The 27596-nt window shown below is 44.2% G+C and overlaps 1 protein-coding gene and 1 long non-coding RNA gene across 27 annotated transcripts in view; one reads left to right on the plus strand and one right to left on the minus strand.

Moving 5' to 3' along the window:
* Window positions 1–27596, plus strand: part of LOC126949713 (uncharacterized) — a 157761-nt gene that overhangs the window by 122440 nt on the left and 7725 nt on the right. For 2 of the 3 annotated variants that reach the window (XR_007723893.1, XR_007723892.1), the window contains exon 3: window positions 5016–6161. This is a non-coding gene — a long non-coding RNA (uncharacterized LOC126949713). Of the gene's footprint in view, window positions 1–4270; window positions 6162–27596 lie in introns of all 3 variants that reach the window. The other variant, XR_007723894.1, reaches the window with a different exon arrangement.
* Window positions 1–27596, minus strand: part of LOC126949708 (aldo-keto reductase family 1 member B10) — a 135483-nt gene that overhangs the window by 88610 nt on the left and 19277 nt on the right. For 3 of the 24 annotated variants that reach the window (XM_050782459.1, XM_050782457.1, XM_050782458.1), the window contains exons 1-2: window positions 14952–15390; window positions 12162–12329 (exon numbers count right to left, since the gene is read on the minus strand). The exons of 2 other annotated variants lie outside the window; for them this stretch is intronic. In XM_050782459.1, the coding sequence (XP_050638416.1) occupies window positions 12162–12329; window positions 14952–15017 (234 nt within the window). In that variant the 5' untranslated portion in view covers window positions 15018–15390. Of the gene's footprint in view, window positions 1–1440; window positions 2245–3952; window positions 4036–4682; window positions 4767–5294; window positions 5377–5807; window positions 5915–6201; window positions 6325–9870; window positions 9949–10934; window positions 11052–12161; window positions 12330–14951; window positions 15591–27596 lie in introns of those variants that run through there. 19 more of the 24 variants (XM_050782462.1, XM_050782463.1, XM_050782452.1 and 16 more) reach the window with 16 other exon arrangements.

The raw sequence follows: 27596 nt of genomic DNA on the forward strand, positions 1-27596 counted from the left end.
CTAATTGCCCTAGCCAGAACTTCCAACACTATGTTGAATAGGAGTGGTGAGAGAGGGCATCCCTGCCTTGTGCCAGTTTTCAAAGGGAATGCTTCCAGTTTTTGCCCATTCAGCATGATATTGGCTGTGGGTTTGTCATAAATAGCTCTTATTATTTTGAGATATGTTCCATCAATACCAAATTTATTGAGAGTTTTTAGCATGAAGGGCTGTTGAATTTTGTCAAACACCTTTTCTGCATCTATTGAGATAATCATGTGTTTTTTGTCTTTGGTTCTGTTTGTATGCTGGATTACATTACCAACTGTCCAACACAACCCAGTGAGATGAACCCAGTACCTCAGTTGAAAATGCAGAATCACTCGTATTCTCTGTCACTCACGCTGGGAGCTGGAGGCTGGAGCTCTTCCTATTCAGCCATCATGGGTGTGCCTCCATATACATTTTAAAAGCACCCCGTCTATGACATTGTGTATGGATGTGAACATATATACTAAAAATACAAAAATGTGGATGGGAAGTATACCAGGGAAAGGTCTAGCCAGGAGAAAAGAAACTGTGCTAAGATTTTTAAATATTGGATGTTTGATTCAAATAATTGGTTATAATTCGTGATCAGTTACATGTGATGGAATGGCTGGGCTATGGAAAGGAGATGAGGCAACTCAGTTTAGCAGCAGCAGGAAGAGATCCTCGCTCCTAAGGAAGAAGGACAAAGAAAGGGTGCTGCTCCCTCAACCCAGAAGCTTTGTCTGGTAGGAGATAGAATCAAGGTGGAGGCTGCCTGGAAAAAGCTGGGCCCACAGAGGAATGTGCTTTCTACTGGCGATGCCACTCAATGTCAAGAGACAGAGAGAGAGGGAGAGAGAAATACCTGGCTCTTCCCTTCTCCAGCCCTTCAAGCTCCTAACAGTACCTCTCACTGAGCAAACCCAGGGGAAGTCATAACATAGCAAGGAAGCCTGGGAATGTAGGTGTACCCCTCAGCCCCAATCAGAGGGTGAGGGGACTCACCAATTTAGGATAGGCATTTGCCTCTGGAGAGGTAGTCAGGGTAATGTGCACAAAGTGGTCCTTGACTATATTGGTAACCCCTAATTTCTTTAATTTTTTTTTAAAGGTTTGGAGACAATATGGCAAAATGTTAGCATTTGGTTTTTGGGTTTTGTTTTGGGACAAAGTCTCTCTCTGTCACCCAGGCTGGTGTGCAGTGGTGCAAGTCTGGCTCACTGCAAACTCCACCTCCTGGGTTCAAGCGACCCTCCCACTTCAGCCTCTCTAGTAGCTGGGACTAAGGTGCACACCACTACACCCAGCTAACACTTGTTAACATTATAATGTCAGTGACCAGAGGCTCATTACTTTATTTTCTGTACATTTCTATATGGTTGGAATATTTCATAAGAAGCGATTATTATAGGACGACAGAAATGTTCCAGATTAATGGCAACAGTAAGCATCTTTATTGTATTTCCACCCTACTTCCCAAGGAAATGCCACATCTCTCTCAGTGAACAGTAGCATCTTTGTGGAGTTTGCAGGCTGTGCCATTGACTCTTTGGCATGATGGTGTATTGAAGACAAGGTAGGAGAGCAAGACAGGGAATGAGTGGAGACAGGCAAGGAGGAAAGGTGGCAGGAAAAGACTCAGGAGGAAGAGGATGACCATCGATCGCTGTGAGCTCTCCCAGAGCCTGCCTGCCTTTGAAACTTGGTTCAGTCACTTATTACCTGGGTGGCCTTAACAAGTTCCTCCTCTCTCTCTCCTAAGATGTTAAGAGTACCTACCTCAGAGGGGTTATTTTAAGGATTCAGTGACTTCCCCCACAGGAAAACACTTCACGTTGTGTGGGAACATAGTCCACTCTCAATCCATCTTGGTTAACATCATTATTGTTTATTATTGATCTTTACATCCTTAGTGTTGGCAGAGTTTCTTGTGCTTAACAAACATTTGTTCAGATCAGAGAAGTGGAAAAAATTGTCATCTGCTTATTCAAGCCATGTTTTCCTGTGATATTCTGATCCTAGTTGCACTTACAGAAATACATGTCTAAAACAGCACCTTGATTCTGGTCTACAGCAGGACGAAGTTCACTGTGATCTCAGATAAGCTTGGCTAAAATAGGACGTGAGTGGAGATAGTCACACTTCAGCGAAGAAAGAGAATCCCCTGTGTAATGTCACCAGGAGATTCAACCTCAATATTCTGCATGAAAGGGGTAGTCCTCCAAATGAGAGGATCTGCAGAAACAAAAAGAGAGAGAAACTCTGTTCCATCAAAGCAACAGCTCTGGTTGAGAAGGTAATCTTCTCTGGTGGACTCTATGGTATTTGTGTTCTCTCAGCCACCTCCCTGCAAGAACACAAGAAGGGTGCTCACACCTTGACCTTCCCTCAAACTGATATGAGGGCTTTGCTAGGAAGGAGGACAGGCAGTGACCAGGGCACGGGAAACAACTCGGAATGACAACTCATGGTAAGCCTGGTGTCAGGTGAGGCAACTGACATGTCTTTTCCCAATTCACTGTCACAACATCATGAGCTAGGAAACACCAGCAGAATTGACAGCTTGGGGATTATTTTGAGTATTAAATGAGATAATAGCACCGGCAAAGGGCCCAGGACCCTGGCACATTCTCAGCTAATGTTCAATGGATGTTTAGTGCCATTAGTATTATCATCCTACTTTATAGGTAAAGAAACCAACTAGGTAAAACTAGGAAATTTACCCAATGTCACACAGCTAAGAAACCAGTGTTAGAGTTGGATCAGAGGCCAGGTGGACTTACTCCTGAGCCCACCAACCCATTGCCTCCACTGGATATGATGTTCATTGGAAGGTCAGCCGTTCAGTTTGGGGGAAAGTCCCATTTTATGTTCACCCTTCCTTTTTACACTAAGCAGCTGCTACTTTGTTAAGCACTGATAAAAGTAAGCCATTGTAAGATGAGGAAAGGCTTCTGTGATACTAAGGGTGGGCAGGATAGATATGGAATATCATGACATGAAAGCTACGCTTGAGATACTGAAACCATTTTTAAAGGCTGAAAAATCATTTTGGCTATAGAAACAATGGAAGAAATTCAAATTGGCATTGAATTGCAGACCTCACAGTAATAAATGCCAGACAAATCTCTTTGATATATTTAATTAGATACATTAATCAGAAAGTATTGATTGTAAAGAGATGATTGAGGATTCCCACCTAGCCAGAGTGAAAACTTTCTTTCAACCACTTATCTGAGATTTAAAGTAAAGTTACCACCACCTCCTTTAAGAGGCATTTGGAGATTATTTAATCCAGCCTCCCCGGCCTTCTTCCCTGAATGTTCTAAACACAATCCCACCTCAGGGCCTTGGCACCTGCTGTTTTCAATGCCAAGAATGCTCTTCCCCAAATATGCATATGGCATATTCCTCACAGCAAAGCCTCCCTTGACCCACCGCGTATAAAGGATCTGTCCCACTACCACCCACCACTTCCTATCCACTTTGCCCTACTTTATTTTTCTGTCTAGCATTTGTTACTGACACATATATTTTTATTTCATTTATTTCTGTTCTGTCTTCTTCCCTCCCTCCCTAAGCACGTGGAGACAGCAGCTTTGCATAGTATGATAACCCAAGCACCTAGAAGATGCCTGGCACATAGAGGACCACTAGATATTTATTGGATGCAGGAATAAATGAATGCTCTGCCTCCTGCCTATTGACAACACACCTTCTGTTACAGTTCTAGCTCAACGTCCAGAAGTTCAGACAATGAGCAGCAATTAGAGATGTGTCCTTCGCAGTGATTCCCAGGTACCCCAATTTTAGTTTCAGAACTGCCCCAAAATTGTATTTGAACACACAAGTAGTCCCAGCAGCCTTCTAATTCTTCCAACTAACCCTCTACCAGTTTAGAAAAACTCCTGGCAATGCTCCTAGTTAACTCCATGCCACTTACTGCAACACGTTACAGGCCCTCCAGTTTCTGTTGAAGCTGAGGATGGTTGCCATTTCCTCATCACTCAATTTAAAGTCAAAGACCTGGAAAGATAGGAGTTCCAGGACATCATCAGTAAGGCAGTTACTGCTGTGACTGGAGACTGCCGCTCATTCTAGCAGGGAGTTCTAGCAGCACAAACTGGTCACAGGTGTTTTTCCCATTATATCCACAGGGTATAAATTTTTCTCTAAATTAAGTCCTACACACAGACCGCAGTATTTGTAGTGCTCAGTGTTCTAGGGGAGGGAGACCAGGTTCACAGGCACTAAGCCCCAGGTGTGCACAGGCCCTGTGCTCCATGATGCGCCCTTCTAGAAGACAGTTCTCCAAGGACAGTTCACACCTCCTCTGCTGCCGGAAGACGAGCAGGGAGGCCAGGACAGTCTGCTTATGTGGTGGCCCAGGGCTTAGCTGCTCAGGGGCAACTGAGGGTCTTCTCAGTGGTGTGAGGCACAGCTGTGCTCAGACCTGACAAGGCTTCAGCAGGCACCGTCCCCAGCATGTCCTCAGCCCATGGGTCATTCATCTCAGGTATACTGAGCCTAGCACCCTAGACTGGAAAATGATAGGGTAGTGGGAACGGAGGGGACCAAAGACAGTGCAGGAATGAGCTGAGAATCCTGGTGAGAGGGTCTGCCTCTGCCCCACCCCACGGAGAAGTACCAGGGCCAACCAGCCGGGATCTTACCTGAATGTTCTCAACAATGCGGGCCGGTGTCACAGACTTGGGAATCACAATCACATTCCTCTGGATATGGAAACGGATCAGAACCTGTGCGGAAAGGGGACATCATGTTTCCACTCAGCTACAAGGAGCCTTCCTTTTATGGAAAGGAAGAATAAAACATCCCTGCAGCTCACTGTGGCTTCAGGTACAATCGCTGATACTGACTGAGCCCTTTGCAGCTATTAGATTTGTGCCAGCCCCTCGCCTCATCTCTCCCTTCACCTTAGGGACAATTCTGTGATCTTCATTTTTCAGGAATAAAGAAAGCATTTTGGGTCATAAGGCTGATCAGAGGTGGAGTTGGCGTCTGCACCCATATCCCTAGACTCCAAAGCCACGCTTTGCGACTTGGCTGTAGGGCTTAACAGGAAGCTGTGAGGCAGAAGCTATCTTTGTTTCAGTGACAGCTCTAGTGTTTCCTGGAGGTTCCAACAGACTTCGAAGAAACACTATAGATGGCTTCAGCTCCTGTGTTCTTCCCCTTTAAGGAGTTAGTTGAGGACAACACAAGAAATGAAACATGAGACTGGAAGAAATAGTTGCTGGATAACAAGAAAAATAAAAATATGGCACCTGGGCTGTGGTTTTCTTGTGCTTTGCAGCAATCTCCTTAATCTTGGGATCCTCCAGCAGGGAAGGGTCCTCTGGCTTGGCCCTAGAGGCAGAAAGATGCTGATGTGAACAATCACCATGGCTACCATGTACAGATGGACACCACACCAATGAGGGTCTCAAGACTGATCATCAGAGCCTCTCCATCTGGGAGACAGGCAGGAGGACCTGGAAGCTTGGGTCCTTCCCCCGGGCTCTGAAGCCTCAGTATGTTGCAAAGCCTGGTTCATGCTTGGGTGGCTGAACTGGAAATATTCCCAGAGGGTCAAACACGTCGCCCATGTTTTTGTTGTTGCTGTTGTTGCTTTTCAATTCCCATTTTTTCCCACAGTCATCCCATTTGGTTGTACTAAACGCATTACCTTACACATGTTTTTCTTTAGAGTGACTTATGGTCTCATACCAATATTTGCCAAATATAAAATAATGTTTTTAAGATTATCAAGAGAAGGATCCACTGCTTGGAAGCCTCACCAAGGTCTATCCGGAGAGCCCAGGGGGCTGTAGGCTGTAACGGTGATGCCCTTGGAGTGGCAGTACTGGATCAGTTTCTCCTGCGTGAGGTATGGGTGACACTCAACCTGCAACAGCAAACAATCCTCATCACAGGGAAAGCTGGCTGGCTTTTGGAGTTATTCATAGGGAGGGAGTTCGACACACACAAAAAAAGACCACCAAGCAAAGGCCAAACACCTACCCACTGAGATTCTTGCTAACACACCCATGAGGTCAGCCTCACACCTCCCGAGAGTGTCCTGATCACTGACCCCTGAGGTGAGACTCAGGGCATAGCATTGAACGTTCCTCCCAATGTTTAAGAAGTAATAGGTCAAGACTTTTATTTACCCTTATACTAAACAGAATTTACCTGGTTAGTCACTGGTTTATATTTCAGTCCAGGTTTGTTCAAGAGCTTCTCAATCTGGAAGTGGCTGAAATTGGAGATGCCAAGGGCTTTCACCAGCCCCTCATCCACCAGCTCCTCCATGGCCTGTCATAGAAAGGAAAACCTTTTGGGCAGCCCCAGAGGGACTACAGGGACCCTGGCTTGCCTTAGTCCTCCCTGGGGCAGAAATTGCTAAAGGATTCATCACAACAGGGTTAGCCGAGGCATTCACAGGAAATTTCAGTCCAGGGCCTGGGTGCCCATCAGTGAATGTTCCAGTCCTACTGCCCCTCCCCAGCCCAAGAAAAACTAGGAGTAACAGGTAAAGATTTTATATTCTTGCCACCCTCACCTTACACATAAAGAAACACATACAAAATTATACTTCTGTACACAGGGGAAATATGAAAGTTTTGTAATGCAAAAAATAAAAAATAAATAAAAATGAACATTTGCAAGCTTATGAGATGATTTTATTTTTAATGAATCCAAATGACAGCGGGTGGCTACTGCTGTGTGTGTATTGTACACCCTAACCTGGGTAAGCTGTGTTAGTCAGGAAGAGGCTGCAGCATGTGGAGAAGCCTCACTTGTGGGTCCTGAGTCACTTTCTCCCACACCAACCGTGCTTGGGTTTGCAGGAAGGTCATGCACATAGATTATGCCCTGGCAGGGGCACCTGGGCAAGGGGTTGTGTGGGGCTGAAACCTGACCCACCGTCTGCATATCCAGCCATGCTTCCCGGTACAGAAACTACAGGGACCCCCAAGGAAGGGAATCTTTGTATAACTTTTAGCCTATATTGGGCATTTTCCAAACTTGCCCAAAGATATCATATATGTTAGCAGCAGCCTCCAATGCAACATGTATTTATTAGCCATCTATTACATGTTCCAGAAGTTGTCAGGATGTAAAAGTATACAATGTGCTTCCTTTTCTGGGATTCTTATAGTTCAGTTAAAGTGCCAGGGTTCTCTTCTGTGGAACCATCAACCATGACACCAAGGTTGCCTCAGATAACAGACCGTGGCATAGACAGAGTCAGAAAGGGCAGAGAAGGAAGAGATTCACACAGCCTGCAGCTGTCAGGGCAGACCTTCAGGTAGAGTTTAAACTGAGCCTCAGAAAAAAAAGAGAGAGAGAGAGAGAGAAAAGAGGGGAAAAACATGAGCCTATGAGACAGGAAGGCAATAGCAAAGCTCAGAGGCAGGGATGAACATGACTTGTTCAGGGAACTCTTTATCCAGCCCTTCTCAACTTTGTCTGCAACTTGTAATCACCAGGGAAGTTTAAAAACTACCGGTGGATGCAGTGGCTCATGACTGTAATCTCAGCACTTTGGGATAGGATTGGAACAGGGGGTTTGGGCCTGGGTTTCAGCAACCTAGGGTAAGTTTTTAACTCTTGTAGGCCTTAGTATTCTCTTCTCAAAAAAAGTCTTATAATACATACTAATAATATATATATTTCTGATGCACATTATCAGAGGCTGAGACAGGAGCATTGCTTGAGGCCAGTTGTTAGAGACCAGCCTGGGCAACATAGCAAGACTCTGTCTACTAGAAAAAAAATTTTTAATTAGCAGGATGTGGTGGCATGTGCCTCTGATCCCAGCTACTTGGGAGGATTGCTTGAGCCCAGGAGCCTGAGGCTACACTGAGCTATGATCTTGCCATAGTACCACAGCCTGGGCAACAGAACAAGACTCTCTAAATTAAAAAAAAAAAAAAATAGTATCAGTGGCTGGGTTTCACCCCTCAGAGTTTCTTACAGATTTTATCTGAGTTGTAGCCTAGACATTGGGATTTGTAAACTCCTCAGGTGATTCTAATGCTCAGCCGACATTGAGAACCACTAGCACAGAGGAAGTTATTCAACTGCGGAGTAGAGTTTAAAAGCTATGAAATCATAAGGTTCCCCAAAACTTCCGAATGAGCAATTAGATAATATAAAAGCTATTGTACATCATAGGTCAGGTTAGTTTGCCTGTCTTCCCACTTGACTTCTTTATACTTTTTCCTCCCGTCTGCTTCAGGGTGGTCAATGAGGTTTCTACTGAACTGGCTGTGGGTCTACAGAAACATCCAGCGCTTTCATATTCAAGCCTGCTCGTTTCAAATCAGAGCCTCTGACCTTGATCACGGATATCTTTTCATGCCTTTCAAATGTTTTATTGAACAGTCATTCCCGTATTCATTCAGAAAACATAGCACTGTGAGACGCAGGCTACACTTACATACTTGCCATACTTAATATCATCATAGGAGCAAAGGCAAAAAAACTGATCCAATGTAACACAAATTGCCAGGTGCGGTGGCTCATGAATGTAATGCGAGCACTTTGGGAAGCTGAGATGGGTGGATCCCCTGAGGTCAGGAATTCGAGACCATTCTGGCTAACATGGTGAAACCCTGTCTCTACTAAAAATATAAAAGTTAGCCGAGAGTGGTGGTATGCACGTGTAGTCTCAGCTACTCAGGAGGCTAAGGCAGGAGAATGGCTTTAACTCGAGAGAGGGATGTTGCAGTGAGCCAAGATGAAGCCACTGTACTCCAGCCTGGGCGACAAAGTGAGACTCTGTCTTTAAAAAAGAATGCTGTGTTTTGTGGATTAATGTTTTTGAACCAACAATACACAGAAAAAGCTACATTTAATTGAATCTGGTCAATTCTAAGCATTTCAGAAAGGTGAGGCTTAATATATTTTCCCTTGTAAAACACAATACAAACTCGCAACTACATGCATCCCTACACAGACAGCTGCCAAGATAACATCATTAACTCTTGGGTCATATACCACTGATCATTTATAACTCATTCCTCCACTTCGTTCTCTACTAGCATTTGCAAAAGGATAGAATGGTATAATAAAAAATGATCAGAGAAAACACTGATCCCTTAATTCACTTTGAATGTGAATGATGTGAAACAGGTCATGATGTGATCCGGGAAGCAGGGCACTCAGGCTCCCTGATTTCTAGATGTGTGTTCACTGCCTGCCAAGCTCCATGCTGATGGTTTGGGTGGTTGGACTTGTGATTCAGATGAGTCTGGGTCCAATCCCAGCTCTACCACACACATTGTGACATGACCTGCGCAAGTCACCAATCAATCTAGGCTTCAAATGTCATTATTTATAAAGGGGGATGTTAATCCTGCCTTATAGGTTTAGATGATTAAATGGCTACTGTGACTAATGTTCCTGGCATGTAAACCATCTTAATCTTTATCGCACCCTCAAAAATACATAGTAGTAGTATGTGTTATAAGACTTCTTTTTTAAGAAGAGAAAACTGAGCCCTAAAAACATTACAAAACTGACGTTAGGTTACTCAGCTGTTATGAGCATACCCAGGCCCAAACCTCCTGTTCCAAATGGCTCACCCTGGTTTGAGAACAGCGTGTATATTCCCCAAAGTGGGGTACATTGTATTTTCAGTCTTATTTGAAGACTCAGTTCTAGACATGAAATCTAAATAGTATCAGATGCACCCACAAGCCAAAGGTGATGAGGAAGATATTAGAAGAGCTAGAGAATCACAATGATGAAATTAGAAAGCATCAGGCACATGGCCTCTTTCATATCAACAGAAAGTCTCATGGATAACTGAAGATTTCTCTCCCAGCACACTTACAGGAAGCTGGAACCTACCTCCCAGGCATCCAAGAATGTTGCTTTTCCACCGATGATATTACCTTTATCATCTTGGGGCCGAAAGTCATCCCCAGACTGTAAATACAGAATGAAAAGTTTACTGGAATCTGCATCAGGATACTTGGTTCTGTTAAACAAGGTTTCAGGGTCCGGGCTCTTGCTAAGTACCACATGTGCATACCAGTTTTTCAGGCTCTCTAGTACATACTACAAGAATGTGAGTTTAAATAAAATCTTTATATCTACTATAGCATATTAATCCATATATTTTAGAAACCACTGGATTGACGTTAAGATCTGCTGTTAGTACATTCCAGAAGCCACTGTTATCACCATGGACATTAAGCTCATACACCTAGATCCTGTATACACCCAAGGGCAAACTTTCATTTCAGTATCACTGGATAAGGATTAGATCTCCAGGGTGTGGTTTTCTGGGGAAGATATTGGCCAGCTTCTATCCTTGCAGCCTCTACAAGAGACATGGAATAAGGGATGGCAGGCCATCAGCACTCCCGCTGGTCAGGAGGGGAGAGAGCTGGAAATTTGTCTCTCCCACCCCTCAGGAGCAGGTAGAGCAGAGCCCCAGGCAATGGGAGCCGCGATGACTACTGGCTTCCTTCCAGCATCACCGCACTTGGGCTTTTCTCCAAGATGCCACTCCCGGGGTGAGCTTTGCTTAATAAGATAATTAGGCCCTGGAATATAGTTATGCAAGTGTAATCCAAGGGATTTCCTGGGAGGACAATTCTGGGGCACGGAATCAAGACAAAGGTGATAGGGCAGTTGCAACTTGTCTGGGCTGCCAGAAATCATGGCTTCTCTCAGACATAACTGCAAGAAAACGCAGGCATGTGGCCACCTCAGCAGCACACATGGCCTCAGCCTCCCTTCCACGCCAGCGTCTTTCTGCTCCAAGGTCTCTTCCAGACCACCTGACACTCACAATTATGAACTACAAGGTCTCCTGCTCCAGTCCACACCACCCCTACCCCTTGTGCAGCTACTGTTTTCCGGCAGCTGCTCAGAAACTAGAGGCTGAGAAAGGGAGTTGCTCAAACCTTGAATCCCTGTGGCCAGTGAATAAGATAGAGGTCCAGATAGCTCAGCTTCAGGTCCTTGAGGGTCTTCTCAAAGGCTTTCCTCACAAGCGGTCTCTCAAAGAAAGTGGGCCACAACTGCAAGAGGTTAGCAATGAGCTGTTAATATTTGGAGAAGGAAGGGCCACGTTATACCCATTGTCCCTGCCATTTGATTTGCACCCTGATCTAACCTGGCACAGGCCATTTATAACAAAGCTGATTAAAGTCCACGACACAGTGTGGAAGATCACCAGGGCTCAGCACGTCAATGACATGTCTTAAGTGTTGAAAGCAATTTACTTTTTCAACTCTCCTAGTACTCTATATGTCTCTCAGATCATTTAAGTAAATGTGGCCACAGATTTGAAATGTGTTTACCTGTCTCAGTCTCATCCTCAGTTGTGGGCTCTCTGAGAGCAGGAATTGTGTGTAACTTTTAAATGTCAAGCATTCCTAGGCCTTCGGGAAAAGATGGTCCTTTATCTGACCTATCTGATAGGTCCCTTATCAAGCCTGTCAGGCCCCAAATGATAACTTTATAAGGGCTTTATCCACACGTGGCTGCTACACAGTGGGGTCTATTTGTCTCACCAGATGTATGCAATTTCCACGTACCTAGAACTAGTGTTTTCTCAGCAAGTTGTGTATAATGTAAATCCAGTGATTCTCAACCCCCTCACACCCTACACCCTCTTCTTTTTTAAAACATTGAGTATCTCACCTTTCGATAGACTTAATAAAGAAAATCATATGTCACAATAGAAAAATGCTCCTACTGTTTCCAAAATGCCCTCTAGCTGACAGCCTCAGGGACATAGTTGCATGTCCACAGTGCTGACAGGGAGACCTCAGTGCTGACAGGGAGGTCACACATCCAGCCCTGCCTGCACCCTTGGCCTCTGACTGCCTCTGGGCAGATGGTGGATCCCTCTGATGGGGAACAGGGAGGCCCAGGGCAGTGCAGGGCTCCATGGAGACAAGCCCACTGTGGGAAAACCAACCCGCAGGCAGGTGGCGCAGCAACGACATGTTCAAATATCAATAGCGGCTTGGAGTATGGAGAGAATTGTATCCACGGATGTTATCAAGGCAGGGATGAAAAGGGCTACATGTAGAAAAGGCTGACAGAGTTCTCACTGCCGACCCGACCCAGATACTTCTGCCTGCCTTCAAGTGAAGGCCTCCCACCCAATGCGCCATGTGCACCTTGCTGACGATGAACAGGTCCTCCCGCTTCACAGCCTGCTCTTGGATCTTCTCTTGGATGGCTTCCCCCACCTCATGTTCATTCTGATAGACATAGGCACAGTCAATGTGGCGATACCCTGCATCAATGGCCACCTTCACTGCTTCTTTCACTTTGCCGAGAGGAGACTGAAAGGCAAAAGAAAAGCCCATCACACATGTATTTTTTTTTTTTTTAAGTGATGGGGCTTTGCCATGTTGCCCAGGCTGGCCTCACACTCCCACGTTCAAGCAATCCTCCTACCTCCCCAGTAGCTGGAATTACACCACACTCAGCAACCAACATATTGTCTTGTCCCCAGACCACCTTCAACAGGCTGCCCCACATGGCCCAGTTTCTCCAAACCAAGGCCTCAATGGGCTCTCCTTGGCCAGGCGATATCCGGAAGGACACACACTTTAGAAACGTTTTCAAAAGGAGGAAAGTGAATTAATTTTATGATTATGTCCTTATGTCCTGTCCTAGTTAAAGTCAGTTCCCTTTCATCCAGGTTAGTCCTGAAATGTCTTCAGGTGTGTCGGGGAGTACAGATGGCTCCACTGCAACTTCCTGAAGACCCAGATGAAAGCTTGACTCTAAATACCCAGAGGAATTTTCAGACATTATCCCCAAACGGTGATAAGGATCTGGATAATGGTCATTACAGCATCAATCCAGATTCCAACACTTACTGGGTTTGTAGGTCTAAGTAGTTGATTCCATCTCTCTAAACCTTGTCTGCAAAATGGAAAAAAAAAAAAAAAAAAAAAAAAAGTACCAGCCTCATGAGGCCTTTGTGATGATGACATACTGCAATGAATGTTAAGCACATCACCTGACGCACAGTAAGGCTCAGTAGAGGCCGTTCATTATACAAGGATCCTTTCAGAAAAAAAGGAGAAATAGAAAACCTTATAGGAATAGAGTTTGTTTTCCATTCCTATAAGAAGAAAGAGGGAGGGAGGGAGAACGAGAGAGAGGGAGAGAAAGAAGGGAAGGAAAGAAAAGAAAGGAAATAGAATTATCACATATTCGTTCTAACCTAACCAAGTCAATGATGGGGGCAAAAAGCACTTAAAACTTGATCTCTCACAAAATAGTCTTTTAAACCTCTTCTACTGCGAGATAACAAACATTGAAAAGAACATAAAGCATAGATGCACAGCTGCCCTACCACCTGGACAAGAAACGGGCTGCTGCCAGGCATCCAGAAACACCCCTGTGTCCCCAACCGCTATGCTACACCATCCTTCACTTCCACCGCTAAGTTCATAATCCTTTATCTATCATCTCCACGTGTTGAAGAGGCTCCTTTCATAATTCTTACATTCAATTCCAAAATTCTGAAATTGTCTGGTAAACTTACCCAGGGTGGGCAGATTCCCTGGAGTTCTGGAAATGATTATCTGTTCCATTTACATAGGATTAAAGCTCTGATTTTGGGCAAATCTTGCTATTGAACAAGAGACGCTGTGCATGAATCAAGCTGGAAGTGATCTGTTCGTCCAGATACACCTAGAACGTATCCTGAGAATGATCCAGTGTGGCAACAGAGTGTCCTACCCTCCAGCTCGGCACAAGAGAGGGGAAACATCAGTGTGCACAGAAGGAAAGAGAGCCAGAGGCAGAAGACTCAGCACAGGCATTAGCCATGAGGGATAGGAGAGAAGAGGAATTCTAAAGACTGCTTCTGGTCGCTAGTTAGGGTAGTGCTATCATGGATGGAAACGGCAAAGAAGACAGAGTGAGGTGGTGATGGAACAACTTCAAACTTAGCCTAAGAGAGGCTCAGGAACCTGCCTCACTGAGTCCTGGATGTGCCTTACGCCGTTTTGCCAGCTGACATTAACACAGCCAGGTGGAGCTCAGGACTCCCAGCCCAGGCTCTCGGCAGCCCCAGCACGTTGCAGATTTCAGTGTGTACAGGAACCACCTGGGGATCTTGTTAAAGTGCAGATGCCCATTAGGTAGCCTGGGGTGGAGCCTGAGACTCTGCGTTTTCTCTCTCTCTCTTTCTCTCTTTCTTTCTTAAATCTCACTCTGTTGCCAAAACTGGAGGGCAGTGGCACAATCACTGCTCACTGCAGCCTTGACCTCTCAGGCTTAACACTCAATCTCCACCTCAGCCTCCCAAGTGACTGGGACTACAGGTGTGTCCCACCATGCCCAGCTAATTTATTTATTTTCTGTACAAATGGAGTCTTGCTATGTTGCCCAGACTGGTCTCCAAGTCCTGGGCTCAAGCAATCCTCCTGTCTGGGTCTCCCAAAGTGCTGGGATTACAGGCATGACCCACCACACCCGGCCAGTTCTGCATTTCTAACAAGCTCCCAGCTCATATGGATTCTGCTAGCCCAAGTCCCACACCCTGATCTGCAAAGGGGTGCCAAGGACTTGGGGCTCTGCATCCTCTCCACAACCACCCAGCCCACAACAAACCCACAGCCAAGACTCTGGGGAAATGTTGAGCCCTATTATGTCCTAGAGCGAGAGAGAGAAACTGCCCTGGAAAACAATTTTAGGTCCAACAGCTGCTTGAAATTTGATACTTGCTAGAGAAGCTCTCAGCACTGCTGGGAAAGCCAGCCTTGGAGCTTTGCAGCCTGAATCAGCTCTGAGAAAAGAAAGCAACTGGAGTCCCGGCTCCAGGACTGAATCTCACCTCTCCAAACCCCTGCCCGACCTCCAGGCTTTCCTGGCTGAATGCAGAAAGAGAAAACACCCAAACACCCCTCCAGAGAAGAAGGCTGTGCAAAGATTTGCATATTTACCTTCCAAGTGCCCAGGCCCACAATGGGCATCTTGGCTTTGGTACTGAGCTCCACAAAGGTGGCCATGGTTGGTGCAGAAATGATTCTGAGTGAGCAGGTAGAAGTCTCACGTCCCGCTTTTTGTTGTTGTTTTTGAGACAGTCTTGCTGTGTCGCCGAGGCTAGAGTGCAGTGGTGCGATCTCGGCTCACTGCAGCCTCCGTCTCCTGGGTTCAAGCAATTCTCCTGCGTCAGCCTCCCGAGTAGCTGGGATTACAGGCGCCCACTGCGACTTCTAGGTAATTTTTATATTGTTAGTAGAGACAGGCTGGTCTCAAACCCCTGACCTCAGGTGATCTGCCCACCTCGGCCTTCCAAAGTGCTGGGATTACAGGCGTGAGCTACTGGCCCGGCTACGTGCTGCTTATGAAGACTGGTGTTATCTACAGTGGGAGGAGTTGGAGCCTGGCCACAGTAGCTTTCCAGCCGTAAGCAAACAGAAAATCCATTCCAGGCTTTTGTGAGAATGAGGATTGTGTGAAAGAATTATTAATCACGCCAACTTTGTGCAAAGTTCTCTGTTCGGTAACAGTATCATTGGAGTTTCTGCTTGTTCACCATGACTCAACAAATTCAACACACCCAAAAGTTGGAAAGTAGGCAGGGAGAGAGAAAGGAAGGAAAGAAGAGTTGGGGGAGGGAGGGAAAGAAGCCTGGCCAACACAGTGAAACCCTCTCTAGTAAAACTACAAAAATTAGCCAGGCACGGTGGCACATGTCTGTCATCCCAGCTACTTGGGAGGCTGAAACAGGAGAATTGCTTGACCCTGGGAGGCGGAGGTTGCAGTGAGCCGATCGTGCCACTGCACTCCCGCCTGGGCGAGAGAGTGAGACCCTATCTCAAAAAAAGAGAAAGAACAAAAAAGAGAAGAGAGAAGAGACAGAGACAGAGAAAAGAAAGAGACAAAGCAAAGCAAAGAAGGAAGAAGAAACAGCGGCTTTCTTTCCCTGTGATGCTTTCCTCTGTGAAATGGAGTCTAGGGAGGAGAGGTGAGAAGCAGTGTTTCCATTTTAAAAGTGGCAATTCCAGGTTCAATGCAGAGATGGTCAAATCCTGGGCTGATTAGAGTCAGCTGTAACTAGTTGGTAGTCAGCAATCTAGGGAACATGATACAGGCCTGGGCCATGCTGTTACACGCCGTGACAGGCCAGGGCCACGTCACAGCATCACCTTCGGCTTGCGGGTAGTAGGTTTTTCTGTTTTTTTCGTGTTCTTGTTTATGAGTTGGGTTTGGTTGAAAATTGAAATGGACTTGAACCTCTAGGCTGTGGCTTATGACAGCTCATAGAGGGCAATTGGCATGATATTTTGCACCTATGAGTGAAATATCTTACACTTCATTGATGTTTGTTAAATTATCTACTTCAACATTAACAATACATGAATGGGCCAGGCATGGTGGCTCATGCCTGTAATCCCAGCACTTTGGGAGGCTGAGGAAGGTGGATCACTTGAGCTCCAGGGTTTGACACCAGCCTCTCCAACATGGTGAAATCCAGTCTCTGCTAAAATCTGAAAATTAGCCAGGCATGGTAGCACATAGCTGCGGTCCCACCTGCTTGGGGGACCTGAGAATCACTTGAATCTGGCAGGGAGAGATTGCAGTGAGCCAAGATCGTGCCACTGCACTCCAGCCTGGGCCACAGAGAGAGACTTTGTCCCAGAAATTGATACATAAATACACGCAACCTCATCATCTGGTGGCCACAAAGTCTCCTGGATGTGCACATGGGGCACCTTATTTTCCCAGTGGATACTGGATGACATGCAGGGCTAGTATTGTTGAAATAGTAAATGCTTAGTGACCATCAAGCTAAATAACAGAGAGAGGTCCCTAAAAGAAAAATATTTCTCTGGGAATAGAGCACTACAATGGGAATACGCATGCCAGAGAAAAGTATGTGTATATTTGGGGAAATAAAGGAAGACAAAATGTTTCAAGGAAAAAATGAGGATTATCTCATTGCTTTGAAATAATTAGCCTTGGCTACAAAGATCGGTCAGGAAAGTGTTAGTCTGAGCTTGGACTGGCAGTTGTTCAGAGGTCCTTGCAGAGTATGTTTTGTGTTCAGTTGCAATGGCCTTTGTTCAAGGTTGCGGTTATTGCAGTCTTTCGTGGTAATTTTGGTTTTCAGTTGTACGACCATTAGAACCCTCCTTTCATGGCCTTCTGAGCTGTATTTGTTGTTTGTTTTTTAACATTAGTGACTCCCTTTTGATTCTGACCATTTTTACATGATGCACAGAAAAAAGAAATGTGTATTATTCATAATAATATTCCTTGGAGAACCACTTAACTATGAATCGGTGAGGAGAGAGATCTTTTTTAGATAATTGAGGTTAAGAAGGTATATCGATTAGCTGTTTTCATGTAACTAACCAACTGGTTATAACAGCAACCATTTATTTGCTGGTGATTTTGTGGGCTGGCAGTTTGGGCAGGAAGTAGCAGATAAGGCAGTCTCAGAACCACGTGGTGTCAGCTGGGTTTCCTCACCTCTGTGGGCTTCAGTGGGGTGGACCGGGTTGTCAGGGAAGGCAGGGACCCCTCTTCACATGTTTTTCGTTCTCCATGAGGCTTTCTTGGACTTGTTCATAGGTAGCAGCATTGTAGGGGGCCTACTCTTGGAATGTGAACAGTGTCACTTCTGTCACCTTCTATTGATCAAAGCAAGTCTCAAGGCCAGAAAAGGGCCAAGGAGTAAGGGAATAGATTCCACCTCTTGAGGGGATTGGTTACAGGGAATTTTGGATAATTTTTTTTTTAAAGGTAGAGTCTCTCTCTGTCACCCAAGCTGGAGTGCCGTTGCACAATCTCGGCTCACTACAACCTCTGCCTCCCGGGTTCAAGTGATTCTCCTGCCTCAGCCTCCCGAGTAGCTAGGACTACAGGTGCACACCACCACACTCAGCTAATTATTGTATTTTTATTAGAGACAGGGTTTCACCATGTTGGTCAGGATGGTCTCAATCTGCTGACCTTGCGATCTGCTTGCCTTGGCCTCTCAAAGTGCGGGGATTACAGGTGTGAGCCACCTCACCTGGCCGAATTTTGGCTATTCTAAATCAACCCCAGGTTTCATAAGAACTTTGATTAGCTCCTTTCTACCTTCATGAACTTACCAATCTGTTCCTGGTTTTGCACCGTTAAGAAACTCTCATTTTTTAAATCTGATGAATGTATGTCCATAAGACGCTTTACTTTGTTAAAAATAAATACATAAAAAATTGAGAGAAAATTATTTTGTAGAAGAAAAATGAATGAGTATTGTCATATTTCATTCTCACATCCATTTCTCTAAGAAATGGATCTGTCCTTCAACATCTGTTCCTAACCCATACTGTTCGAATATACGTGGCTGTCGGTCATGGTCTGGGGATTATTTATAATCAGCCACAAGGAGTTACAGTGTAATGGCTTACAATTTGGTGGGGTGGGACCACAGACTAATTGGAGTTTTTTGTTTCAGTCCTCATAACTTATTTGAAGCAGGGGTCTCGGCTGTCCACCCTTTGTACTTAGTAGTCCACCAAACATCTGCCCAGTCACCACAGGGACTTTTTAATCTCCATACTTATACTTGCTTGATGTTTTGTGGTATGGACATAGACACTTATCAACATGTGATAGCTTCCTTTGAACCTGCTCCTCTCCACCATGATGACTGAACAGGCATCGAACAGAAAGGTTAAGAAATGACTAGCCTGAGTTACACTGATGACAGGATGACCTTCTGTTGAAAAAAAAAAAAAAAGAGAGAATAAATAAGTGATTATTAAGCTCCTTTTAGAGTTAACTGGTGGGGGTCGGACCTGGAGTGACAGTTCATGACTCTGGAGGTGGTGGCGCCTTCTTGACTCAGGTGTGATGAGTTCATCCTCTTTCTGCTGTCCGGACTGCAGTCTCAGTAGTTAGGAGCACTAGGTAGGGTCCTTCCCAGGCTGGTTTGAGCTTCCTTTCCTTCTACCTTGGATGAGAACGTGGTCTCCAGGCCGATGCTGATGTTCTGGAAACTCCAGGGGCGACGCCTGTGCTAGGAGACCTTCAGTCTTAAGGAAAGAGAAGGTAGAGGATAGAACAAGCATATAATTTTTGAGGAACTGATCCTTTGTTTCAAACGTAGGGATGTCAGCAGTGGAGTGTAAGTAGGGAATTCCATAGAGCATTTCATAAGGTGACAGGCCAATATCTCTCCGAGGGGCAGTCCGGATTCTTAACAAGCAACAGAAAGACATTTAATCCATGGCAATCGAGTTTCTAAAGCTAACTTCAGTGGTTTTTTAGAGTCTGATTCATCCACTCTAGGCTTCCTGAGGAAGATGGATGCCAAGGGGTATGGTATTCCCAATGTATATCTAGTGCCTGGGCTCACTTCTTAATGACATGCACAGTGAAATGGGTTCCATTATCTGAATCAATATTTTCTATTAGTCCAAATCTGGGTGCAATGTTTTCACTTAATGCTTTCACTACATTGCTGGCAGTTGCACGTGAGAAGGGGATTGCCTCTACGCAGTGGGTACAGTGGTCTATTACTACTAATAAGTACACCGACCAACTGGAGGCATTTCAGTGTAATCAATCTGAACATTTTGAAATGGTCTCAGCCCCGGATTTCTTCTTCCAAAGGGACATTTACTTAGAACCTGCTTATTAGTTTTTTTACATATTAAGCAACTATCTATAACTTGTTTGTTCTGGGTATAAATTCCTATACACCCATAAACCCGGAGAACTGCATCGCACATTGCTTGGGGTCCCCAATGGGTCCCTTGACATAATTCAGACAGATTTCCCTCATGAGAGGTTTTGACAACATTCCCCTTTGGTCTGGTAATATCCGTTTCCTTTCTGCATTTTGTTTAGCTCCTATTCTTATCAACTTCTTTTTTTCAATGGAAGAGAAAACGGGGGTTGTAGTAGGAGAAGGAAGGCATGGAGTTAAATGGAAGAAATGGCAACTTGTTTTGCTATTTGATCTGCAGGATTATTTCCTCGACTTGTGAAAGGCAAGTCCTTTTGGTCCCCTGGGACATGTACAATAGCTGTCACTTCTGGCAGTTGGAGATTGTTGAGGACACGAGCATCAGTTCTATTTGAACTAAATCTTGGCCTCTACTATTGATAAGACCCCTCTCCATCCAAATTTTTCCAAATGTGTGCGCCACCCCAAAGGCATACTTAGAGTCAGTACAGAGAGTGTTTCCTTGGTTTTGTAAATGTCCTAAAGCTTGGCTGAGTGCAAACAGCTCACACCCTTGGGCAGACCAATTATCAGGCCACTTTCCTGGTTTTACTTTGCAAGCGTCTTTCCATTAATCACTGAATACCTATTATGTTTTTTTTAAATCACATGGGAGGATCTACCTATGAATCAGTGCCCTCCTGTCTTGAAGGGAGTTTTTCCTAAGTCTGCTTGAACTTTGGTATGGTAATTAATTAGATTGAAACATGCATGTTCTCATTTTAAGTTTGGATCCCCCCTTAAAAAGCCTGCTGGATGAACTGCATTATTAGTAGTTAATATTAAATCATCTCTTTTTCCTGTAAGATAGCCTCAAATTTTAAAATTTTCACGTTAGTGATCTACCTCCTTGCTTTTTGATTTAATACAGTTGTAACTTGGTGGGGCGTGGCCTGAAGCCCCTAGGAAGTAACCTAAAACCGCAGTTGGAGGGACAGCACAGCCTGGAGCATGGCCTGAAAAGGCTGTGGAGTAACCTGAAACCGCAGCCAGAGGGACCTGACACAGGAACCGCAGGGGTGGGATTGGGGGCGCTGAAGGAAGGAAGATGATTTACAGGATTCCATGGGTTAGTAGGTGTGGGTTGTCTAGGCATGGGAACTCTTTCCCTTTTAGAAACATTAGCTTCTGACTTTCTCCCTCCGGAGTCTGAAGGGTAAAGGAGAACTGGTCCCTGCCGCCAGCAGAGGGCGGAATCGATTTTTCCTGAGACAGGGCTCTTATCATTAACATGTTCGATTACCAGATGACAAATCTGCTCTTCTTTAGACTTAAATTTTGGCCAGAAAAGTGAAGGCTTAAGGATGGATTCTCGAACTAAAATAAAACAACAATATTTTATCATCTGCTGTTTTTGTTTTTACTTCGTTCTCTTATTATCTTTTCAAGACTTCAGCATAAGCCCCAAGGGGCTATCAGAAGGAATTTCATCCTCTCTAGACTCTCTAGTTTTCCCATCTTACTTGAAACGTTCTCCGTCTTAGGGATTATGGGAGGGGGCCCAAACCCTCCTGTTAGAGATTTCTACCCTCCCCCTTCCTGGAGGCTTACTGAGGCTTTGGGGAAAGGCTCCAACCCCACCTGTTTGGATTTTCTACCCTCCCCCTTCCTCTTTGTCTGCTCTGTCTGTTCCTGCCTCTAGTTGATAGATGGCAGCATGAGGCCACAGACAAGGCTCACTCACTCCACACAACCACCATACTTAGTCTCATTCGAAACGTAGCAGGACGAGCTGCCAACAAAACTCCTCAGACACCGAAATAAAGAAGGAAGGGGTTTGTTCCGTCAGAGGTATCAGCAAGACTTCTGTCTCAAGAGCCGAGCTCCTGGAGTAAGCAATTCCTGTCCCTTTTAAGGGCTCACAACTCTAAGGGGGTGCATGTGAGAGGGTCCTGATTGGTTGAGCAAGCAGGGGGTACATGACTGGGGGCTGTGTGCACCAGTCATTAGATCGGAACAAAACAAAATAGGGATTTTCACAGTGCATTTCTATACAATGTCTGTAATCTATAGATAACAGAACCAATTAGGTTAGGGGTCGATCTTTAACTACCAGGTCCAGGGTGCGGCGTTGGGCTGTCTGCCTGTGGATTTCATTTCTGCCTTTTAGTTTTTACTTCTTCTTTCTTTGGAGGCAGAAATTGGGCATAAGACAATATGAGGGGTGGTCTCCTCCCTTAACATACTCTCAGCCTCCAATTTATCCCGACCACCTAGAAAATACTTTGTCACCTTCTCGAAGTTTCCTACCTTATTCCGTGCACAAGAATTACCTGCTCCTCTTATTGCCACGGTCTTGCAAGGCTCTCTTCACCACTTTGCTGAGAATCCAGATTTATTCCTTATAACAGGTGGGCCGTGATCTCCCTCATGCTAGGGGCATGGTAACTAGACAGTAGGATGCATCCCCTTTGGGTGGGGTGACTGTAGGCCTCCCTCCCTAAGGAGAATATTCGAGCCCCAAAATTGGGCGCCAGAACTGTTAGGAGTAATGCTCAAAACCTTAAGGAAATTGAACACTTGAACAAAGGATTCTTAGCAAAGCAATTTTACTTCTGCACCGAGGGGTGCCTCCTTGGGCAGTCGCCATGAGAGCACACAAGAACAAAAGGGCATGAGAGCCTTTATTCCTGACACAAGTTCTGCCCCTGTACCCTTCCTCCATTGGCCAGAGTCGGGTTGTACAATCTAAACTCATCCTGGTTGACTAAACATTTGATTTTTTAAGATAAAGTGAGCATGTAAAGAAAAAAGCAGAGAATAAAGGGGAAGGAGTGTCTGTAAAGACCTCAAAAGTTAGTCCTCCTTCCAAATAGGGAATGGAATGTGAGCTACTACTGATAATGCCTGGTACTGTGTCATGCCTGGGCATCTAAAAAAGGCAAAAAGGGAAAAAGGAGAAAAAGGAAAAAAGGTGTAGGGGTTACTATGAATTAGAGAATAAAAGATTGATCACATTGTTTGAAGAAAATCTCATCATATCCCACACATCCATCCATCCACCCATCCATCCATCCATCCATCCATCCATCAATCCATCATCATTCATCTAACCCTCATCCATGTATCCTCCACCCACCCTTCATCCACCTTGCCCGGCTAGTTTTTTGTATTTTTTAGTAGAAACGGGGTTTCACCGGGTTAGCCAGGATGGTCTCGATCTGCTGACCTCGTGATCCACCCGTCTCGGCCTCCCAAAGTGCTGGGATTACAGGCTTGAGCCACCGCGCCCAGCCCACATTAGCTTTTCAAATTTACCTGTTTGGTTAAATTCAAGTGAAACAAACGAACAAAAAAATGCCACTTAATAGAAACCCAATCATTTTCTCCTATAACCTAAACGTTTTATCAAGCAAGTCATAATCACAGTCACATGAAGAAGAAAATTTTCACCAAATGCTCACTAAGGAGATATCACTGGGCTCTGGGGTGAAATTGCTTCCTGTGTATCAATTGTATACATTTTATATCCTTTTCAAAAATTATACTTTAAGTTCTGGAGTACATGTGCACAACGTGCAGGTTTGTTACATATGTATAATGTGCCATATTGGTGTGCTGCACCCATTAACTCATCATTTACATTAAGTATATCTCCTAATGTTATCCCTACCCCTTCCCCCCTCCCCACAATAGGACCCGGTGTGTGATGTTCCCCTTCCAGTGTCCAAGTGACCTCATTCTTCAGTTCCCACCTATGAGTGAGAACATGCGGTATTTGGTTATCTGTTCTTTGCAATAGTTTGCAGAGAATGATGGTTTCCAGCTGCATGTGTCTTTAGAACATCATGACTTATAATCCTTTGGGTATATACCCAGTAATGGGATGGCTGGGTCAAATGGTATTTCTAGTTCTAGATCCTTGAGGAATTGCCACACTGTTTTCCACAATGGTTGAACTAGTTTACAGTCCTACCAACAGTGTAAAAGTGTTCCTATTTCTCCACATCCTCTCCAGCACCTGTTGTTTCTTGATTTTTTAATGATTGCCATTCTAACTGTTGTGAGATGGTATCTCATTGTGGTTTTGATTTGCATTTCTCTCATGGCCAGTGATGATGAGCATTTTTTCATGTGTCTGTTGGCTGTATGAATATCTTCTTTTGAGAAGTGTCTGTTCATTTCCTTTGCCCACTTTTGGATAAGGTTGTTTTGTTTTTTTGTTTTTTTGTTTTGTAAATTTGATTGAGGTCTTTAAAAGTTCTGGATATTAGTCCTTTGTCAGATGAGTAGATTGCAAAAATTTTCTCCCATTCTGTAGGTTGTCTGTTCATTCTGATGGTAGTTTCTTTTGCTGTGCAGAAGCTCTTTAGTTTAATTAGATCCCATTTGTCAATTTTGGCTTTTGTTGCCATTGCTTTTGGTGTTTAAGACAAGAAGTCCTTGCCCATGCCTATGTCCTGAATGGTATTACCTAGGTATTCTTCTAGGGTTTTTATGGTTTTAGGTCTAACATTTAAGTCTTGAATTAATTTTCGTATAAGGAGTAAGGAAAAGATCCAGTTTCAGCTTTCTACTTATCGCTAGCCAATTTTCCCTGCACCATTTATTAAATAGGGAATCCTTTCCCCATTTCTTGTTTTTGTCAGATTTGTCAAAGATCAGATGGCTGTGGATCTGTGGTATTATTTCTGAGGGCTCTGTTCTGCTCCGTTGGTCTATATCTCTGTTTTGGTACCAGTACCATGCTGTTTTGGTTACTGTATCCTTGTAGTATAGTTTGAAGTCAGGTAGCCTGATGCTTCCAGCTTTGTTCTTTTGGCTTAGGATTGTCTTGCCAATGTGGGATCTTTTTTGGTTCCATATGAACTTTAAAGCAGTTTTTTCCAATTCTGTGAAGAAAGTCATTGGTAGCTTAATGGGGGTGGCATTGAATCTATAAATTACCTTGGGCAGTATGGCCATTTTCACAATGTTCATTCTTCCTATCCATGAGCATGGTATGTTCTTCCATTTGTTTGTGTCCTCTTTTATTTCACTGAGCAGTGGTTTGTAGTTCTCCTTGAAGAAGTCCTTTACATCCCTTGTAAGTTGGATTCCTAGATATTTTATTCTCTTTGAAGCTATTGTGAATGGGAGTTCATTCATGATTTGGCCCTCTGTTTGTCTGTTACTGGTGTATAAGAATGCTTGTGATTTTTTTTTTTTTTTTTTTGAGACGGAGTCTCGCTGTGTCTCCCAGGCTGGAGTGCAGTGGCGTGATCTCGGCTCACTGCAAACTCCGCCTCCCGGGTTACGCCATTCTCCCGCCTCAGCCTCCCAGTAGCTGAGACTACAGGCGCCCGCAGCCACGCCCGGCTAGTTTTTTGTATTTTTAGTAGAGATGGGGTTTCACCATGTTAGCCAGGATAGTCTCGATCTCCTGACCTCGTGATCCACCCGCCTCGGCCTCCCAAAGTGCTGGGATTACAGGCTTGAGCCACCGCGCCCGGCCAAGAATGCTTGTGATTTTTGCACATTGATTTTGTATCCTGAGACTTTGCTGAAGTTGCTTATCAGCTTAAGGAGATTTTGGGCTGAGACAGTGGGGTTTTCTAAATATACAATCATGTCATCTGCAAACAGGGACAATTTGACTTCTTCTTTTCCTAACTGAATACCATTGATTTCTTTCTCTTGCCTGATTGCCCTAGCCAGAACTTCCAACACTATGTTGAATAGGAGTGGTGAGAGAGGGCATCCCTGCCTTGTGCCAGTTTTCAAAGGGAATGCTTCCAGTTTTTGCCCATTCAGCATGATATTGGCTGTGGGTTTGTCATAAGTAGCTCTTATTATTTTGAGATACGTTCCATCGATACCAAATTTATTGAGAGTTTTTAGCATGAAGGGCTGTTGAATTTTGTCAAAAGCCTTTTCTGCATCTATTGAGATAATCATGTGGTTTTTGTCTTTGGTTCTGTTTATATGCTGGATTACATTTATTCATTTGCATATGTTGAACCAGCCTTGCATCCCAGGCATGAAGCCCACTTGAACATGGTGGATAAGCTTTCTGATGTGCTGTTGGATTCGGTTTGCCAGTATTTTATTGAGGAGTTTTGCATCGATGTTCATCAGGGATATTGGTCCAAAATTCCCTTTTTTCGTTGTATCTCTGTCATGCTTTGGTATCAGGATGATGTTGGCCTTGTAAAATGAGTTAGGGAGGATTCCCTCTTTTTCTATTGATTGGAATAGTTTCAGAAGGAATGATACCAACTCCTCCTTGTACCTCTGGTAGAACTGGCTGTGAAACCGTCTGGTCCTGGACTTTTTTTGGATGGTAGGCTATTATTGCCTCAATTTCAGAGCCTGCTGTTGGTGTATTCAGGGATTCAACTTCTTCTTGGTTTAGTCTTGGGAGAGTGTAAGTGTCCAGGAAATTATCCATTTCTTCTAGGTTTTCTAGTTTATTTGCAAAGAGATGTTTATAGTATTCTCTGATGGTAGTTTGTATTTCTGTGGGGTCGGTGGTGATATCCCCTTTATCATTTTTTATTGCATCTATTTGATTCTTCTTTCTTTTCTTCCTTATTAGTCTTGTTAGCAATCCATCAATTTTGTTGATCTTTTCAAAAAACCAGCTCCTGGATGCATTGATTTTTTGGAGGATTTTTTGTGTCTCTATCTCCTTCAGTTCTGCTCTGATCTTAGTTATTTCTTGCCTTCTGCTAGCTTTGGAATCTGTTTGCTCTTGCTTCTCTAGTTCTTTTAATTGTGATGCTAGGGTGTCAATTTTAGATCTTTCCTGTTTTCTCTTGTGGGCATTTAGTGCTATAAATTTCCCTCTACACACTGCTTTAAATGTGTCCCAGAGATTCTGGTATGTTGTATCTTTGTTCTCATTGGTTCCAAAGAACATCTTTATTTCTGCCTTCATTTCGTTATGTACCCAGTAGTCATTCAGGAGCAGGTTGTTGAGTTTCCATGTAGTTGAGCAGTTTCAATTGAGTTTCTTAGTCCTGAGTTCTAGTTTGATTTCACTGCGGTCTGAGAGACAGTTTGTTGTAATTTCTGCTGTTTTTCATTTGCTGAGGAGTGCTTTACTTCCAACTGTGTGGTCAAGTTTGGAATAAGTGGGATGTGGTGCTGAGAGGAATGTATATTCTGTTGATTTGGGGTGGAGAGTTCTACAGTTGGCTGTTAGGTCCACTTGGTGCAGAGTTGAGTTCAATCCTGGATATCCTTGTTAACTTTCTGTCTCGTTGATCTGTATAATGTTGACAGTGGGGTGTTGAAGTCTCCCATTACTACTGTATGAGAGTCTAAGTCTCTTTGTAAGTCTCTAAGGACTTGCTTTATGAATCTGGGTGCTCCTGTATTGGGTGCATATATATTTAGGATAGTTAGCTCTTCCTGATGAATTGATCCCTTTACCATTATGTAATGGCCTTCTTGTCTCTTTTGATCTTCGATGGTTTAAAGTCTGTTTTATCACAGACTAGGATTGCAACCCCTGCTTTTTGTTTTTGTTTGTTTTCCATTTGCTTGGTAGATCTTGCTCCCTCCCTTTATTTTGAACCTATTTGTGTCTCTCCATGTGAGATGGGTCTCCTGAATACAGCAAACTGATGAGTCTTGACTCTTTATCCAATTTGCCAGTCTGTGTCTTTTAATTGGACCATTTAGTCCATTTACATTTAAGATTAATATTGTTATGTGTGAACTTGATCCTGTCATTATGATATTAGCTGGTTATTTTGCTCGCTAGTTGATGCAGTTTCTTTGTAGCATTGATGGAGTTTACATTTTGACATGTTTTTGCAATGGCTGGTTGTTCCTTTCCATGTTTAGTGCGTCCTTCAGGATCTCCTGTAGGGCAGGCCTGGTGGTGACAGAATCTCTAAGCATTTGCTTGTCTGTAAAGGATTTTATTTCTCCT

Source organism: Macaca thibetana, chromosome 3, assembly GCF_024542745.1.
Source record: "Macaca thibetana thibetana isolate TM-01 chromosome 3, ASM2454274v1, whole genome shotgun sequence".
NCBI classification, from domain to species: domain Eukaryota; kingdom Metazoa; phylum Chordata; class Mammalia; order Primates; family Cercopithecidae; genus Macaca; species Macaca thibetana.